The sequence below is a fragment of the Mytilus edulis genome, chromosome 11 (genome assembly GCF_963676685.1).
Source record: "Mytilus edulis chromosome 11, xbMytEdul2.2, whole genome shotgun sequence".
NCBI classification, from domain to species: Eukaryota; Metazoa; Mollusca; class Bivalvia; order Mytilida; family Mytilidae; genus Mytilus; species Mytilus edulis.
This window is the reverse complement of record NC_092354.1, coordinates 2,933,941-2,954,588: the sequence shown is the minus strand read 5'-3', so window position 1 is coordinate 2,954,588 and position 20,648 is coordinate 2,933,941. Positions and strand designations below refer to the sequence as shown.

At 33.2% G+C, this 20,648-nt stretch overlaps 1 protein-coding gene across 1 annotated transcript in view; it reads left to right on the top strand.

Annotated features, from left to right (window-relative positions):
- Positions 1-20,648, top strand: part of LOC139493894 (uncharacterized) — a 482,493-nt gene that overhangs the window by 21,774 nt on the left and 440,071 nt on the right. The window contains exons 2-4 of the mRNA XM_071282058.1: positions 11,522-11,705; positions 12,883-12,906; positions 17,663-17,746. Of these exons, the coding sequence (XP_071138159.1) occupies positions 12,889-12,906; positions 17,663-17,746 (102 nt within the window). The 5' untranslated portion in view covers positions 11,522-11,705; positions 12,883-12,888. The remainder of the gene's footprint in view (positions 1-11,521; positions 11,706-12,882; positions 12,907-17,662; positions 17,747-20,648) is intronic.

Genomic DNA, 20,648 nt, shown 5'->3' with positions numbered 1-20,648 from the left:
TATTCTTATATCACGGGATATCGGCAACATTGTCTACGTTACTTCGTTCCCCGTTGTTTACCTGTCCCTTCCTAAATTTTACTTTATGCATAAATTTATACTTGCATGGATATTTCATTGATATTCAACTTGTTTGCATTGGATTTACTATTCTATTTCCCGCAGAATATTCTAACAGAAATTGTACAGTGTCCGTAAGCATACGATGTGGTAAAACTATCAACAATCTCGTCAAATTCGTCAGATTTATCGAGAGATTTGTCATTGCCGATATTTATATGGGACGTCCTAAAATTATACTCAATGCGCACTTTAATGAAATAGTTGCCACTTGACGTTTAACTATAAACAAAATCAATCAACCGACATAATAGATTCCAAGAAGAGAACCTCGTATACTTTTTTTTATTAAATCATTGTAAACAGTACAAATGAATTCAGACATGTCAGTGTTGGTACTTTGATGATGTGGCATAATAGTTTTGTTTTACACGTACACCATCATGAACTCCTATATATGATGTGACTGTTATTATAAATAAAGAGATGAAATTCTGACATTCTCAATTTATTCAGAATATTTTTTGCATTAATGGTTTTCCAATATTATTGATTACGTGTACATTTACGGTCCTACTAAAATGTGAACAGGAGCGCCAGGAGAAGACATTAAGGCCCTCGGTACAATGGTATGCGGGTATATAGATTTGCAAATAAAAGTGCACATATGATCAGTTTTGGTCAAATAGTTTTGTTTTCCAAGTCAGCATGAGGTATTAAAACTACTGAAATTTTGTTACGTATCAATATTTTGAATAAAAGGAGGACACGCTGGTATCCTAAATTTATGCGAACAAAAATTTGTTGTTATTAAATTGCAATATTGCTGTCCATTGTCATGATTATATTATACAATGATTCCTGACATAAAAAATATGGCTGATTTATACTATGCGGGTACATCATGGTGTATATAGATTTACAAATTAAAGTGCACATATGGTCAGTTTTGGTAATGCGGTCAAATAATTTTGTTGTACAAGTCAGCTGGAGGTATCAAAACTACTGAAATTTTGTTACGTATCAATATTTTGAATAAAATGAGGACATGCTGGTATCCTAAATTTATGTGAACAAAAATTTGTTGTTATTATATTGCAATATTGCTGTCCATTGTCATGATTGTATTATACATTGATTCTGGCATAAAAAATATGGCTGATTAACTATGCGGGTATATAGATTTACAAATTAAAGTGCACAAATGGTCAGTTTTGGTGGATGCGGTCAAATAATTTTGTTGTACAAGTCAACTGGAGGTATCAAAACTACTGAAATTTTGTTATGATCAATATTTTGAATAAAATGAGGACATGCTGGTATCCTAAATTTATGCGAACAAAAATTTGTCGTTATTATTTTGCAATATTGCTGTCCATTGTCATGATTGTATTATACATTGAATCCTGACATCAAAAATGTGGCTGATTTACTATGCGGGTATATAGATTTACAAATTAAAGTGCACATATGGTCAGTTTTGAACTTTTGGTGGATGCGGTCAAATAATTTTGTTGTACAAGTCAACTGGAGGTATCAAAACTACTGAAATTTTGTTACGTATCAGTATTTTAAGTAAAAAGAGGACATGCTGGTACCCTTAATTTAGGCGAACAAAAATTTGTTGTTATTATATTGCAATATTGCTGTCCATTGTCATGATTGTATTATACATTGAATCCTGACATAAAAAATATGGCTGATTAACTATGCGGGTATATAGATTTACAATTTAAAGTTCACATATGGTCAGTTTTGGTAATGTGGTCAAATAATTTTGTTGTACAAGTCAGCTGGAGGTATCAAAACTACTGAAATTTTGTTACGTATCAATATTTTGAATAAAATGAGGACATGCTGGTATCCTAAATTTATGCGAACAAAAATTTGTTGTTATTATATTGCAATATTGCTGTCCATTGTCATGATTGTATTATACATTGAATCCTGACATAAAAAATATGGCTGATTTACTATGCGGGTATATAGATTTACAAATTAAAGTGCATATATGGTCAGTTTTGGTGGATGCGGTCAAATAATTTGGTTGTACAAGTCAACTGGAGGCATCAAAACTACTGAAATTTTGTTACGTATCAGTATTTTAAGTAAAAAGAGGACATGCTGGCACCCTTAATTTAGGCGAACAGAAATTTGTTGTTAATATATTGCAATATTGCTGTACATTGTCATGATTGTATTATACATTGAATCCTGACATTAAAAATAAGGCTGATTTACTATGCTGGTATATAGATTTACAATTTAAAGTTCACATATGGTCAGTTTTGGTAATGCGGTCAAATAATTTTGTTGTACAAGTCAGCTGGAGGTATCAAAACTACTGAAATTTTGTTACGTATCAATATTTTGAATAAAATGAGGACATGCTGGTATCCTAAATTTATGCGAACCAAAATTTTTTGTTATTATATTGCAATTTTGCTGTCCATTGTCATGATTGTATTATACATTGAATCCTGACATAAAAAATATTGCTGATTTACTATGCGGGTATATAGATTTACAAATTAAAGTGCATATATGGTCAGTTTTGGTGGATGCGGTCAAATAATTTTGTTGTACAAGTCAACTGGAGGCATCAAAACTACTGAAATTTTGTTACGTATCAGTATTTTGAGTAAAAAGAAGACATGCTGGCACCCTTAATTTAGGCGAACAAAAATTTGTAGTCATTATTTAAATGAATTAAACTATTGCTGATTGTGGCTGCATAGTTCAAGGATGTATAACTAACAAGGACGTATACACCTAACATCAAATATACTTCTTTTCAAAAATATACATAATATGATTGAATTTGATCTCGGAATATATATATATATATATATTCAGTGTCTGTTATCATTGTAACCGAGATCGTTTTTATAATAGATAGATTGTCAGATCACAGATAAATTTGTGTTACGTTCTGTGCATACTTATTTTCAATTATTTGTGTTTAATCCTGTTCATAAAACGGAAGTATTAATTTTCAAATTACTTTATTTTCGATGTTTATACTACGAAACAAAGATATTAAAAATATTTTTTTTTAAATCAACGAAGAGCGGTCCTGGTTACAAGTTAACTTAGTGTTGACCAGACCAGTCAAAAGTTAACTTGGGAACAGGTCTGGTTTTGATCGGATTTGTTCAAGCAGAAGTTAACTTTGTGGCAGGACCGGTTTCCAAGTTAACTTATGTTAACTTTATGACAGGACTGGTTCCGAAGTTAACTTATGTTAACTTATGACAGGACTGGTTCGAAGTTAACTTATATCAATAGCGGACCTGTTTCTAAGTTAACTTTTTGGCAGACATAAAAACAGTCCTAGGTCCAAGTCCGCTTTTCAAGTTAACTAGATTTTGGTCCTAGGACTGGTCAGAGCAGTCCTATATTCGGTCACAGGTTAACTTTGACCAGTCCAAATGACTGGTTGTCAAGTTAACTTGCTGTACAGGTTAGGAGTGCACCCATATGTACCTACCCTAACTTTTTTATAAGACCGCAAAATTTTTATTTTTCGTCGTATATTGCTATCACGTTGGCGTCGTCGTCTCCGTCGTCGTCGTCCGAATACTTTTAGTTTTCGCACTCTAACTTTAGTAAAAGTGAATAGAAATGTATGAAATTTTAACACAAGGTTTATGACCACAAAAGGAAGGTTGGGATTGATTTTGGGAGTTTTGGTCCCAACAATTTAGGAATTAGGGGCCAAAAAGGGCCCAAATAAGCATTTTCTTGGTTTTCGCAGTATGACTTTAGTTTATTATACGACCCCAAAAATTTTAATTTTTCGTCGTATATTGCTATCACGTTGGCGTCGTCGTCGTCTGCGTCGTCGTCGTCGTCTTGCGTCGTCGTCGTCGTCCGAATACTTTTAGTTTTCGCACTCTAACTTTAGTAAAAGTGAATAGAAATCTATGAAATTTAACACAAGGATTATGACCACAAAAGGAAGGTTGGGATTGATTTTGGGAGTTTTGGTTTCAACAGTTTAGGAATTAGGGGCCAAAAAGGGCCCAAATAAGCATTTTCTTGGTTTTCGTACAATAACTTAAGTACAAGTAAATAGAAATCAATGAAATTTAAACACAAGGTTTATGAACACAAAAGGAAGGTTGGGATTGATTTTGGGAGTTTTGGTCCCAACAGTTTAGAAATTAGGGGCCAAAAAGGGGCCCACATAAGCATTATTCTTGGTTTTCGCAACATAACTTTAGTATAAGTAAATAGAAATCTATGAAATTTAAACACAAAGTTTATGACCATAAAAGGAAGGTTGGGTTTGATTTTGGGAGGTTTGGTCCCAACAGTTTAGGAATAAGGGGCCCAAAGGGTCCAAAATTGAACTTTGTTTGATTTCATCAAAAATTGAATAATTGGGGTTCTTTGATATGCCGAATATAACTGTGTATGTAGATTCTTAATTTTTGTTCGCGTTTTCAAATTGGTCTACATTAACCCTCTCCCCTTCACACCGGTACAGCTTACCGGTGAAACCAATTTCAAGATTTTTTTGGGACATTTAGACATGTTTAATCGCCATTTGCTGACGTACAGATGTGGTTAAGGGCTCAAATTAATCCGCAGATAACCAGCAATGCGATTTAATGTGCATCAAACCTCTATCATTATTAGTTAATAAACAAGTCGCCCCTTACTGATGTGTAATTTTTCTGTAAAAACCATTTATTTTTCTTCGAATTTTGAGGGATATTCTAAAATAGAAGTGCAAAGAAAACTGCTCTTTTAAGAGGATTTATGTCTTTTTCCAATAACTGTGCAGTGAGTTTTTGAAGAATAGTATTAAACTAATAGTTCTAACTTGTACACTAGTTGCAAATGTAATTTTTAGTGTAGCAGCGCAATCACAAACTTGATTTACGCTAAAAATCTGAAGTCATTTCTTAAAGATATTATGAAAAAAGAGACAAAAACCGCTAAAATATTCTGAATCTTTTTGGCAAAGTTGAAATAGATGTAACAAAACATGGTTTCGTAACTGTTGCGGTATACTAAAGTTGAAAACACTTTTGTTTGAATGAAGAAACATGTATATTTCAATGAAAAAATGACAGTTTAAAGAGTGGATTCCTCCTAGATTTGCGTAAAAATCATGCATTTGGCAACAAAAAATTATCATCTGAACACATAATTCCAAAAAGAAAACAAACTGGGTGAGAATCTTTATATTTTTTTTTTCATTTCTTTCGTAGCGGTAGACTTAAGTACTTAAATTTCGATAAATTCACTACAATGTCAGTGGCGCAGGGGTACGCTGATCTATCTCAAGGCGCTAAGATTGAGAGTTCGAATCTCACTGCCGGAGTTGGAAAAACAATTTCCTATGTTAAATGTAACTTAACTTAACTTTACTTTCAATTTCAAAAAGGAAGACTACGAATTTTTTTTTTAAAAGAATGTGTGTGCAAAATTGCCCCCTCCCCTTTTTTTACCCCCTTTGCTCCATCGGGCTCGGTCAAGGGTGTCCCAGATCGAGCTAGCATTGGTAATTCAATGAATTTTCCCTTGTAAAAACAAAGTTAAGGCTGCTGATTGATTGAAAACGATTTAGACAAATAACTAGGGTCCAAGTTTGAAATCGGACAAAAAGAGCGTCTAAAATCAATAATTTTGAATGTTACGGACATCGATATTTCAAGGCCTATAGCACGTTATGCGTCTATTTATACCACTATGATAACTTATATGGCTTCAACAGACTCGAAGCATTGTGTTTCCATCAAAACCTGACCCTATTAGCCCACCAATATGTCTCTGCACGACTTTTTGCCCAAGGATTTCGTATTTTTTCACTTTTTCTCCAACAGTCACGTGACTTTTGGAAATATACCACGTGACCAAAAAATGACGAATTATCGTCAAACTTAATTTTTTTCAAATATTTTACCAATTATCTTTCATTTGACCCCAACATGGCATGTGTATGACCATTGATGCGAATTCTGTATTCATTTAAACTTCGATAATGTATTTTCGATAAGTAAAGGTCTAAAATGCATGAAAGGGAAAGGGTTAAGGTCCAAAGGGTCCAAAAATTAAACTTAGTTTGATTTTTAACAAAAATTGAATCCTTGGGGTTCTTTGATATGCTGAATCTAAAAATGTACTTATATTTTTTATTATTGGCCCAGTTTTCAAGTTGGTCCAAATCGGGGTCAAATTAAACTTTGTTTGATTTCATAAAAAATTGAATAATTGGGGTTCTTTGATATGCCAAATCTAACTGTGTATGTAGATTCTTAATTTTTGGTCCCGTTTTCAAATTGGTCTACATTAAAGTCCAAAGGGTCCAAAATTTTGATTTTAACAAAAATTGAATTCTTGGGCTTTTTTGATATGCTGAATCTAAACATATACTTAGATTTTTGATTATGGGCCCAGTTTTCAAGTTGGTTCAAATCAGGATCCAAAATTATTATATTAAGTATTGTGCAATAGCAAGAAATTTTCAATTGCACAGTATTCAGCAATAGCAAGAAATCTTCAATTGCACAGTATTGTGCAATAGCAAGCAATTTTCAGTTGCACAGTTTTGCGCAATAGCAAGAAATCTTCAATTGCACAGTATTGTGCAATAGCAAATATTTCAATTGCACAGTATTGCGCAATAGCAAGAAATATTTAATTGCACAATATTGTGCAATAGCGAAAATTTTCAATTGGAGTTATCTTTCTTTGTCCAGAATATTAGTTGAATCAGCTTAAATCATTGTTTTATACAATATACAATGTATATTCACTTTTACTACCAACTGATAAATTAGAACAATCTTTACCATTCAGTGATAACAAGCACTTTATTTTACATTTTAATATTTTATGATGTATTTAAATGAGTAGTTATTGTTGCAAACTCCATTAGGAATTTGAATTGAGATCAGTTTTGGAAAAAGGGAAAGGGGGATGTGAAAAAAAAATGGGGGGGGGGGGGTTAAATTTTTCTCATTTCAGATTTCATAAATAAAAAGAAAATTTCTTCAAACATTTTTTTGAGAGGATTAACATTCAACAGCATAGTGAATTGCTCAAAGGCAAAACAAATATTTTAAGTTCATTAGACCACACTCATTCTGTGTCAGAAACCTATGCTGTGTGAACTTTTTAATCACAATCCAAATTTAGAGCTGAATCCAGCTTAAATGTTGTGTCCATACTTGGCCCAACTATTCAGGGTTCAACCTCTGCGGTCGTATATAGCTGCGCCCTGTGGAGCATCTGGTTTTCAGATTTAACTGGAACCACACATACCTTTTTATTTGGCCTAATTATGACGTCTGGCAAGGCTATTTTATTTTTTTTTCCTGGGACACCTTCCTATGAATTTTCTGGGACGCCTTCCTACGTACGTCGTAGGAAGGCGTCCCAGAAGAAAATGAAATCAGCCTTGCCAGACGCTATAATTATTTGGACTAGTCAGCATTGGTCAGCATGGTCAGGAATTACCATTAATTGGTGGATTATAACTCAAATCTGATACTATCATAATTAAGATTGCTCAAATAGACTAGGGTTCGGTTAAGTATTGGGGTGAACTAGATATAAAACCCGAAGTCATTTAAGCAAATGTAACCTGATAAAATTGATTCTCCATCAATGTTTTTGTCGATTTTTTTTTTTTTTTTTTTTTTTTTTTTACATATATTTCTCTTCTCCACGTATCAAGTAAATATTTCATCCAATTCGACAAAATATGACAATGTACTACTAACAGTACTACAGTTCGGCAAAGAATGACAGGATAACTCACCTTGTCTATTCTAGCGAGATCTCATTTAAGATATGATACTATCATTATCAAGATTGCTCAAATAGACTAGGGTTCGGTTAAGTATTGGGTTGAAGTAGATATAAAACAGTCATACTTCACCTGAACAATGGAAGTTACTATACAGAAACAAAACAAACCTTAAGACTTCCCAAAACTCATCCCAAAACTCAAACCTTAAAATAAATCCATATGCTGTCAGGCAGCTTTGAAAGCAGAAAGTTAAGCCCGATGATACATTTTTTGTACATATACTGGTCCCAGGGGACGTACTTAACTTACAAGGTGCAATTATTCAATTTACAAGTCGTAAAGTCTCACTGTGAACTTAAGATGAAGAATGACAATCAAAGCGCCTTCGCATGTTGATCTTGTTTAAATCTATATTCAAAATGACTTCGTGTCAAACATTGTGAATGTCATCCATATATTATCCATAAACATGATAAACTCCCTTTATATACACATTAGTGACACGAATTAAGAGAACTGTTAAAACTTCTAACAATACAATTGAAAGATGATAGATGAACTTCAAGACAAATGGGGTGTGAACGGAACTACGTGTAGTGTCGATGTGGTATCCGTGTACTATGGACACTGTGATTCTTGTTTCCACATGTTTTACTTATTTTGATATATATTATGCATGTTATGCAACTGGTATGACCCCTTAAATATTTAACATTTCAAAGAAAACAGTAGTCAGAATACAGAGAGACTTTATATTAAAGCAGTATAATCGTTATTTACATGTACATGATGTAGATAAACGCCAAAAACAATTGTCCTCTCTAACATGTCTAAGGAGGTATAATAGTTGTTGTTCTTGTGATCTAAACACCATGATATGGAGAACGCTCTGATTGGCTGTTTTATTTTTCATTTTTGTTATTTATCATACGATTGGTAGTACGTGTGCATGTTTCAAACAGGAAGTCTCATCTATGACTGAAGGTCAGTCTGATGACGGAATCATATCCGGACTCCTTTTTTGTCGTTTTTTTTCTCCAAAATTAACTCAATCTGAATAATCATAAGAAAGGATGACAAATGCGACTATGCATGGTAACTGTAGGACACAGAGGTATAATGATTAATGTATTGTGGAAGGAAGAGAAGCGACACACAAAATGAGGTCTTCTCGTTTCATAGTATAGATTCACTCTTAAAGTCTTTGCATCGGAAGCTCAAATTTGATAGTTGAAATTGTTCTAATTCAACGCCACAATTCAGCACCCAAAGTTCAGATATAAAAAATGCCACATTTTTTTATTTGGTATCATATGGCATTGAAACTTTGTAAACTGTTTTATAATATACTAAGCTTTTATAATATACTAAGCTTAAATCATGCCAAGTTTTATCAGAATTTGTCAAGTTTTAGGCCCCTAATAGGCCCAAGACAACAATTAATGACCCCGCTTTTCGTTCTGCACGAATATAGTTCCTTTTAATTAGAGTATATTTTTCCTTATTTTTTTTCTTTCCCTTCCTCACTCATTTCTTAGATTTTTTTGGGTGGAAATGAAAGAAGAGAGGTGAAATAAATTTTTGGATGTTGTATTTAAACTGATTTTGATATGGAATAAGTGATTAGGCCAAGTGCAAAAAGGTAATATTTACAGTTTTTGGAACATCTCTTGACTTGTCAATAAGGGTATGGATGTGTATTGGCTCAATTTGTAAAAGTGATTGGTTCAATCTTTCTGAATTTTAGATATATATTTGGACTACAAAACGGACTAGGACTTTACATTACACACAAAAAAAAATTGACAAAAGTGCATGGTGCAAATTTTTTAATGATGCAAAACGTTATACATGTTATAAAGAACTGATAGAGGAATTAATTGTGGTCTGTGGCCTGATAATAGAACCATGGGATTTAACGTCTCGGGTGTTTTCCTATAGTAATAATAGAACCATGCGGTCTATCTGATAATTCGAAAAACCTAATTAACCCTCATTCATGATATATTTTTTTTATAAACATCTTTAAATTTGTGAAATTTGGCTAGTACAGACGAGATTTAACTCTTATAATAATCTCATTTAGTTTAGTTTGGTATTATTTCGATTGAAGAACCCCAAAGACTTTTTAGGAATATAGTTTTTGTCTCCATAAAAGACGCTTAACCATGTTAACTGTCCTTGTCATTTTTTGGTCTTTGGCTTGTTTTGACATTTTGTAAACATGACTTCAGCGATTTGTTGTTTTGTTCTAAGTTTTGTTTAATGGTACTCTATACTGTTATTCTTGTCACCGTGATGAAGTTATAATAATACAAGATGAAATGACCTCTGATACAGAACATCTGGAATAAGTATGGTATCGACAAAGACCCAAATTTAATGTACAAAAAAAAACATTAACATGAACAAGGCAACAGTACCAGTTTAAACATAGTAAATAAAGGTTAACTGAAATATTGTTGGGGTTGGAAGAAGTTATTGTATATATATTCATTGAAATTGAAATTACAAAATCACAGGAACAAAATCCATGATTTTATTAAAAATCATAAACATGATAAAGGTAAGTACCAACACCTTTTTGCCAAAATATACTGATACTTTTTTTATTTTTTACAGAGGTCAATTCAAATGGCCCATTATTTTTTAAAATGGCCCATTGAATTTATTTTCGAGGGGCCCTGGGACCATAGTGAACAAAACCTTCCAGATCACTGGGTAATCACATTTTTAACCCTTGTACCAGATCACTTTATGTAATCTCTTTCCCACCATTTTAAGGCTTGTGCAGTTTGCAGGCTGTTTAAAATCGTTGTCAGTAACCATGGTATCACAATTTATTTTGCACGTCTAGTATATGAAATGGTCGTCCCCTTAGATAAACGTGATTATCAAAATAAATTTCATCTAGGCTACATGTATATGTTATTACATTTTAATAATGTATCACTAATCATAGATGTGGGGTAATTGTTTTTTTGAATTAGTTGTGATAACAATGTTAATCAGTTGTTTAACAAAAACACTGTAATATATATAACAAATAGACAGGTACATGTATGTGAACCATAGGCTTCACTCTTCGAATTACAGAATTCCCCGTATCTAGCCCCCTCCTTTACTCTAGCAATCTAAAACATGAATTAGATATCACATGCCTGTCTTGTGTACAAGTACATACCACAAAATACGCACCTGCAATCAAGAAATTTCGATTAGATAAGTACACATTGTTCTTTATAAAATCTGAATTACGAGGGAACTGTATGACCTTCACTGTATTGTCAGCAAATTTTATTGGCATTCCATTCTTTAAATTACATTTAATAATATTAGACCCAGGATTTTTTTTTTTACAGGTTCACATCTGTTTATAAACATGATAAATAAACTCATCAAAGATACCAGGATTGAAATTTTGTATTTGTGTTGTCTACAAAAGACTCATCAGTGACACTCAAATAAAAAAAAAGTTAAAAAGGCCAAATAAAGTACGAAGATTAAGACCATTGAGGACCAAAAATTCATAAAAGTTTTGCCAAATACAGCTAAGGTAATCTATTCCTGAGGTAGAAAAGCCTGTAGTATTTCAAAAATTCAAAGTTTTGTATATAGTTATAATTATGACCATATCAATGATAATTTACATGTTTAACCATGTTAACATTTTATATAAATCTTTATTTGCAGATTCTGATCAGGCTTATTGACTGGTGGCAGATGGGGTAAAAATGTATGTAATATAAAGTGGCATTAAGGCCATGAAGACAGACTGTACAATAACATGCTGAAGTTGCAATAAGAGTTTGACGAAGACCCACGTGTAATCCCTTATTGACAGTTGCAGAACTCTGGCCAACAGATTTCACATTGGGTATTTAACATGTTTAATCATTTAATCATAAAGATAACTAGACAGAGGCTTTACGTATGACCCGGATGTAATGGAGGGGGCATTAAGATTTCACATTGGGTATTTAACATGTTTAATCATTTAATCATAAAGATAATTAAACAGAGGCTTTACGTATGACCCGGATGTAATGGAGGGGGCATTAAGATTTCACATTGGGTATTTAACATTTTTAATCATTTAATCATAAAGATAATTAGACAGAGGCTTTACGTAAAGAAGTTTCTTTCGAAAACAACGTAAAGGCAAAGTGTACACAATTAATTACTCCACAGAATTTATGACCCGGATGTAATGGAGGGGGCATTAAGTTTTACCCTTGTCTGTCCGTACGTCCCAAAGTTGGATTCCGTCCTCTTACTTTAGTTTGCCTCAACCAAATGTTATGAAACTTATACACAATGCTTATTACCACAAAACATAATTTAAGTTTGAATTTTGGTAGCGTCATTTTAACCGTTCTAGAGTTATGTCCCTTTACAAATGGAAAAATTGCTGAATTTTCATTTCCGTTCTCTTACTTTAGTTTGCCTCAACCAAATGTTATGAAACTTATACACAATGCTTATTACCACAGAACACAGATCAAGTTTGAATTTTGGTGGTGTTGCTTTAACCATTATAGAGTTGTGCCCCTTTACCATGTTTAAAAATGGAAAAAAATGCTGAATTTTTCGTTTCCGTTCTCTAACAAGTTAGCCTCAACCAAATGTTATGAAACTTATACACCATGCTTATTACCACAAAATACAGATCATGTTTGAATTTTAGGGGTGACAATATTACTGTTCTACAGTTATGCCCCTTTATAACGTTATATGATATGCAAGCGGGGGCATCATCTGTGTCCCATGGACACATTCCCCATTTATTTAATTATCATATATTTGGATTCTGCTTGTAAAAATACACCAGAAAAATTTTTAATGTATTTTTCACTGTAACGGTCAAATGTCATGAATGTAGAACCCCCTTTAACAAACTTTAACAAAACAGAACCGATCAAACTTTCATTAATTTTCATGATTATATTTTATGTTTTTTTGTTTCTTTTAGTTAATGCCCCTTAAAAATATTTCTCTTCAAATTACAACTGTTGTGTACAAACATGATAAAATGTTGTGTTTTTCTTTTACAGGATATAATGGCAAGTTGGGATCAGGTAAGATTTTCTTCTTTAAAGTCAATGGTCATGTGACCAGTATGTTGTCTATAAACTGTACATAAAGATACAGGAGTGTAGTATTCTCAGAGTCAGTCAGAGGGAGAATGGAAGAAATTAAATTGACTACAGTTATGGTCATGACAGTGAACAGAATTTCCATATATATACAAATAATCACTATTTTAGGAAATTTTCCTTTGATCTTACAGTGTTTTCCATTCGTCATTTAAGCCGGGTGTGCCGACCACCTTCTTTTGAAAGCCGACCACCTTTCGATTTTAGGAGGTGGTCGGCTTTTTTTTCAAAATCCGGATTTTTTTCGGTTCCGTACCGTTAAAATTTGAATACTAATCCCGCCTTGTTTTCATTGACAAAGATGGCGTCCAATCGTCAAATTTCAATGTTTTCATTAATCAATCGGGGGAAAAGAAAGGAAGATGACGATGATGATAAAGAAAATACTAGACCAAATAAGTTAAATAAAATTGATAGTAATGTTGAAGTTGTGGAAATTGAACAAAAATGAACCAAACAATGGAAAAGACACGCAAATGAAGACAAATATGAGCAAGACTTCAAATGACTTATAGTCACAGAGGAAGGATACTACTGTTCTGTGTGCCAAAAATGCGGCACAAAAGCAAGAAACAGAACAAAAACGTGGATCGAAAGGACTTAAATCCATGCTGATGCATAAAATTGTAAATGAAAAAAGAGATAAAAGAGATAAATTTTTGAAAAAATAAAATCAAAGAATATTTGACAATTAATATGACTACTTCTATTTATGTTTGTTCAACTCCATAAAATGTGAATATTATACTAATCTTTATTTCTGTGACCCCCACGTGCACCCACAGTAAATTAAAAAAGGTTGGACATTTAAAAAAAAAACCACCCGGTTGCAAGTTATTTTTTTAAAACACCCACCTTACCTTAGTGAAAAAAGGAAAACACTGTCTTACTAACTGATAATTTCCTTTCTCAGCACTGTAGAGTGATACCAAAAATTATCGATAGATACTAAGGGTGCACATGCCGTTGTCAATGAAATTGTGTTTTTCTTTTACAAGATATAATGGCAAGTTGGAATAAGGTAAGATTTTCTTCTTAAAAATCAATGGTCATGTGACTTATGTTGTCTATAAACTGTACATAAAGATACAAGCGTGCAGTATTCTCAAGAGTCAGTCAGTGTCATGTGACCTATGTCATGTGACCTATGTTGTCTATAAACTGTACATAAAGATACAGGAGTGCAGTATTCTCAGGGGGAGAACAGGAGAAATCAAAATTACTACAGTGAACAGAATTTCAAAGGGAAATAACTCATTTTTTAAACCATTTTTAAAAGACATTGTATAAATGATGACATTTTAAGTTTTTTTTCTCGTTTCTTTGGTCAAATGTTGGTAAATTGTTTGAAGAATTTTCTGAATGTTATATATATAATTTTATAAAGTGAACTCCTCTAATTAGATAATGATCTATTTTTATTAAAGGATAAACTGTGGATTAATTTATGTTCGTGGGTATCAATTTTTGTGGATTGAGGAAAATTCATAGGTTTGAGGATATTGGACTTCGTGGTTTTGCCAAATTATGCATACAACACTACAGAAAATTTGTTATTCGTTGAATATTAAATTTCGTGGTTAACCTGTTGCAACGAAATCCACGAAAATTGGTATCCAACGAATAATAATGAATTCACAGTATTTCATTACATTTAAAGATGTTGGCATGGATAGAGAAGTTGCAGATCTATATTAGTGTGTGTCACTTGACAGCCTCTTGTTCTTATTGTTGAAGGCTGTACCATTGCCTATAATTGCTTACATCCACTTCATTTGAACTTCAGTTGATAGTTGTCTCATTGGTTATCATATCTCTTTATTTTTATAAATATACAATGATTTCATTTTCTTTTACAGGATATAATGGCAAGTTCGGATGAGGTAAGTTTTTCTTCTTAAAAGTCATGTGACCTATGTCATGTGACCCATGTTGTCTTTTATAGATTGCTGTTTGGTAAAGGTTTTGCTTATTATTGAAAACTCACTGGTGAAGAGTGACTGAGTCTTCCCATTAGCAATCATACCACATCCTCTTACTTTTAACATTATTTTACAAAAACAAGAAAAACACATTTCTGACTGGAAACCCAATTTCGACAAACTGTTGCTACCAAAACTTTAACATTTTCATATTATGAAAGAAGTGTTATGGTCCTTGTGTTTGAATGAAAAATGACTGTTTTTGACATTTCTGTGTAATAACTGGCGAAACATTTGACCAAACCTTTTAAAGTTTTCATATTTTTTGTTTCTCATGTCAAAATGGAGGTCAAGTGTGAGTGTGCCAATTTTCTATATGCTGTTCAGGAGTTATGGCCCTTCATTGTTTCAACAATGACACTAAAATGTAAGCAAAATGTGTATGTCATTTTTACAGCATCTATTTAAAAAAGAGTAACTTTGTTTGACATTGTTTGAAAGTTTATCTAATTTACTTGTATATATATATGGTGCAAGTGGAATGTAATAAAAGGACAAGGTTAGAGGAGAAAATACAGAATTCATCAATTTCAATATTTAATAGTATTGGGTCAATCTAAATATGACATCATGATTACAACACTAATTAATGTATTCTTCATAAAATTACAACTCCTGTTTACAAACATGTTTAACCCCTCCTCATTCTTTATGTGCCTATCCCACCTCGGGAGCTTGTAGTTCAGTGGCTATCACTGGTTCTTGTCTGTCATATTTGTTTTTCGTAAATAGTTTTGTTATAAATTAGGTGTAAGTTTTCTCAATTGAATTGTTTCATATTTTTCATGTTGGGGCCTTTTATAGCTGACTATACGGCATGGATTTTTAACCAAATTTTTAAAATAAAAATCAGTTATTGATTTTGGGATGTACGGCGGGCGTGCTGCAGGTGGCTGCCAATAAGTGTCCATTCATTTACATGAAAACGCTTTAAAGAATTTTTTTCAAATTTAGATATGTTGTTTCCTGTGACTAAATGAAGGTCAAGGTCAATTTTCATGATTTAAGCTTTTCTTGATGTTCAGTTATAGCCCTTTCCCAAGAATTCAATGTTTGATGGTTTAATCCATTTCTGTACAAAGGGAAATTTTAAAGTCATGTGTGTTATGAAGGTAGATGTCACAGTTGTTACTTGTTATTTTTGCTGTGTGTGTTAATATTTATTTTTTTACATGATCCTGTTTGTGGTTCAGATTTACAAATATCATTTTCATTATTAATTAAAAATGTAGTTTTAATAAATTTTAGGGAGGACACTTGATTGTTCGTGGCATTCCCTCTTAATTAGAAAATAATCTATTATAAATATTCAATCAGAATCCAAATTCAGAGCTGTTTTAAGCTTAAATGTTGTGTCCATACTTGTTCAACTGTTCAGGGTTTGACCTATGCAGGAAAATCTGGTTTGCTGTAACTTGACAGCCTCCTGTTCTTATTGTTGAAGGCTGTACCATTGCCTATAATTGCTTACATCCACTTCATTTGAACTTAAGTGAGTGGATAGTTGTATCATTGGTAATCATATCTCCTTATTTTTATAAATATACAATGATTTCATTTTCTTTTACAGGATATAATGGAAAGTTGGGATGAGGTAAGTTTTTCTTCTTAAAAGTCAGTGTCATGTGATCTATGTCATGTGACCCATATTGTCTATAAACTGTACAGAAAGATACAGGCATGCAGTATTCTCAGTCAGTCAGTGTCATGTGACATATGTCATGTGACCTATGTTGTCTATTAACTGTACATAAAGATACAGGCGTACAGTATTCTCAATTCTCAGAGTCAGTCAGTGTCATGTGACCTATGTCATGTGACCTATGTTGTCTATAAACTGTTCATAAAGATACAGGCGTGCAGTATTCTCAGAGTCAGTCAGTGTCATGGATGTGACCTATGTCGTGACCTATGTTGTCTATAAAATGTACATAAAGATACAGGCGCGCAGTATTCTCAGATTCAGTCAGTGTTGTGCGACCATTGTCATGTGACCTATGTCATGTGACCAATGTTGTCTATAAACTGTACATAAAGATACAGGCGTGCAGTATTCTCAGGGGGAGAACAGGAGAAATCAAAATGACTACAGTGAACAGAATTTCAATATACAACATGCACAAAATTCCAGGAGACCAAAAAAAAAAAAAGAAACTTAAGATATTGTAGGACAGTCACAACTCTTTAAGTCGAAGAGAATCTGACATCGCCATGGAAAAAAATGAAAAACAAACAAAATTCAACAGTCTACTTTAGTCATTTCAGGGCCTTTTATAGCTGACTATGCCATATGGGCTTTGATCATTGTTGAAGGCTGTACGGTGACCTATGGTTGTTATTTTCTGTGTCATTTGGTCTATTTAGTAGAATTGGCAATCTCATTGGCAATCATACCACATCTTCTTTTTATATTCAAAACATTACATAGAAAACTAAAGACCGAGCAACACAAACCTCAACAAAAACTTAGGCTGATCTCAAAACTGATGCATAATACAATTGTCTACAGACTTTTCTAAATAAAAAACTGTGAAACTATAGACAACAATTTCACTCCTTCTTGGTAATCACTGTATTTGGTATAAACTGTTGAATGGTTGAAACTGTAAAAATGTAGCTTGTTAAAATCAATTATTACATTTATAATACATTTGTATGTTCTAGAGGAAAACGTAAAAGCTTTGTTTTGCTTACAGAAACTTCTTACAGCTGCAAGGGAGGGGAATATAAAAGAGGTAGAATTATGTGTAAAGAACAGAGCTAACTTGGAATGTACAGATGTAAGTAAAGTAAAATGTTTAACACATTTACAGATATTTATTATATAGTACACATAATGTGGATCAGTTAAACACTGTCCTTGATAGTGTTCAGTGATTCAGTGTACATTCTATTTATTGCAAATACTCTTGTCTTCAAAATATTAAGAAACATAGTATTATGATATATTGTGATTAACTTTATTACACTGATGAATACCACTCCAGTTTGTATGTCAAAGGGTTGCTGTCTGATACTTTCTTACTGTATACAACTGAAATATTGTGATTTACTTTATTACACTGATGAATACCACTCCAGTTTGTATGTCTAAGGGTTGCTGTCTGATACTTCCTTACTGTATACAACTGAAATATTATGATTTACTTTATTACACTGATAAATACCACTCCAGTTTGTATACAAAAAAAATTACTTTGGTTCCAAAAAAATCTTGCATGACCATGACTTGAGACATGACGCCTGATCATACAACTTTCATTGACCACTCCTGTTCTAAACATGCCATGTGACACCTGATTCTACAACATTCATTAACCACTCTTGTACTGAACATGACATATGACACCTGATTATACAACATACATTTACCACTCCTCAACTGAACATGACATGTGACACCTGGTTATACAACTTACATTTACTTTTCCTGTACTGAACATGACATGTGGCACCTGATCATACAACACTCATTTACCACTCCTGTACTGAACATGACATGTGACACCTGATCATACCTGAATATAAAAGAAGTAGAATTATGTGTAAAGAACGGAGCTAACTTGGAATGTAGAAATGGTGTAAGTAAAGTAAAATGTTTAACACATTTACAGATATTTATTATATAGCATACACGCTGAATGGCAGCCCAGGCTTGTAAAATTGCTCTCGGGCCTGTAAACATCATATCTACAGGCCAACAGAATCTAACCAAAAATTTTCAAAAATTGATCTCCGGGCCTGTAGATTTAACAGTTCATTGCGAAGACTATATAATAGTACCCATAATGTGGATCAGTTAAACACTGCCCTTGTTAGTGTTCAGTGATTCAGTGTACATTCTATTTATTGCAAATACTCTTGTCTTCAAAATATTAAGAAACATAGTATTATGATATATTGTGATTTACTTCATTACACTGATGAGTACCACTCCAGTTTGTATGTCAAAAGGTTGCTGTCTAATACTTCGTAACTGTATACAACTGAAATATTGTGATTTACTTTATTACACTGATGAATACCACTCCAGTTTGTATGTCAAAGGGTTGCTGTCTGATACTTCATAACTGAATACAACTGAAATATTGTGATTTACTTTATTACAGATAACATATATAGTATTCTACACAAAAAACATAACATTGGTTAAAAAAAAATCTTGCATGACCATGACTTGAGACATGACACCTGATTATACAACTTTCATTGACCACTCCTGTTCTAAACATGTCATATGACACCTGATTCTACAACATATATTAACCACTTATGTACTGAACATAACATGTGACATCTGATCATAAAACCTGCATTTGCCACTCTTGTACTGAACATGACATGTGACCCCTGATTTTACAGCATACATTTACCATGTTTACCACTCCTATACTGAACATGACATGTGACCCCTGATTATACAACATACATTTACCACCCTTGTACTGAACATGACATGTGACACCAAATCATACCACATACATTTACCTCTTCTGTACTGAACATGACATGTAACACCTAATTATACAACACGCATTAACCACTCCTTTATGAAACATGACATATGACATCTGATTGTACAACATTCATTTACCACTCCTGTGCTAAACATGACATCCGACACCTGATCATACAATATTCATTCCACACTCTTATACTAAACATGACGTATGCCACCTGATCATACAACATTCATTTACCGCTCTTGTTCTGAACATGACATGTGCCATCTGATATTACAACATTTATTTACCATTCCTGTACTGCACATGATATGTGCCACTTGATCATGTACCCAATACCACCATGTGACATAGCAATTACTCTTAAACTCTCGTACTTAACACCAGCATTTGAGCTAGCCATATCACTTTTATACTCAACACCGACATGTGACATAGGAGTGACACTTTTATGCTCAACACCAACATGTGACATAGCAGTGAAACTATCATACTTAACACAAACATGTGACATAGTAATGCCATCCTTATATTTAACACCATCATGTGGCCTAGCCATAACACTCTTATACTCAACACCAACCTGTGACATTAACAGTACCAATTTTTTCTGCACCAGATTCGGATTTCAACAATAAATGTTGACAACACCAACATGTGACATAGCAATGACACTCTTTACCTCAACGCTAACATCATAAACATGTGACGTAGCAGTAACACTCTTTACCTCAACACCAACATGTGACATAGTAATGACATTTTTATAGTCAACATCAACATGTGACATAGCAATGACACTATTATACTCAACACCAGCATGTGACGTAGCAGTGACACTCTTAACCTTAACACCAACATGTGACATAGCAATGACACTCTTATAGTCAACACCAACATGGGACAAATCAATGACACTATTTACCTCAACACCAACATGTCACTAAGCAATGGCACTCTTTACCTCAACACCAACATGTGACATAGCAATTACAATCTTTATCTCAACACCAACATGTGACATAGCAGTGACAATCTTTACCTCAAGACCAACATGTGACATAGCAGTGACAATGTTTACCTCAACACAAACATGTGACATAGCAATGACACTCTTATAATCAACACCACCATGTGACATAGCAATGACACTCATTTGCTCAACACCAACATGTGACATAGCAATGACACTCTTATAATCAACACCAACATGTGACAT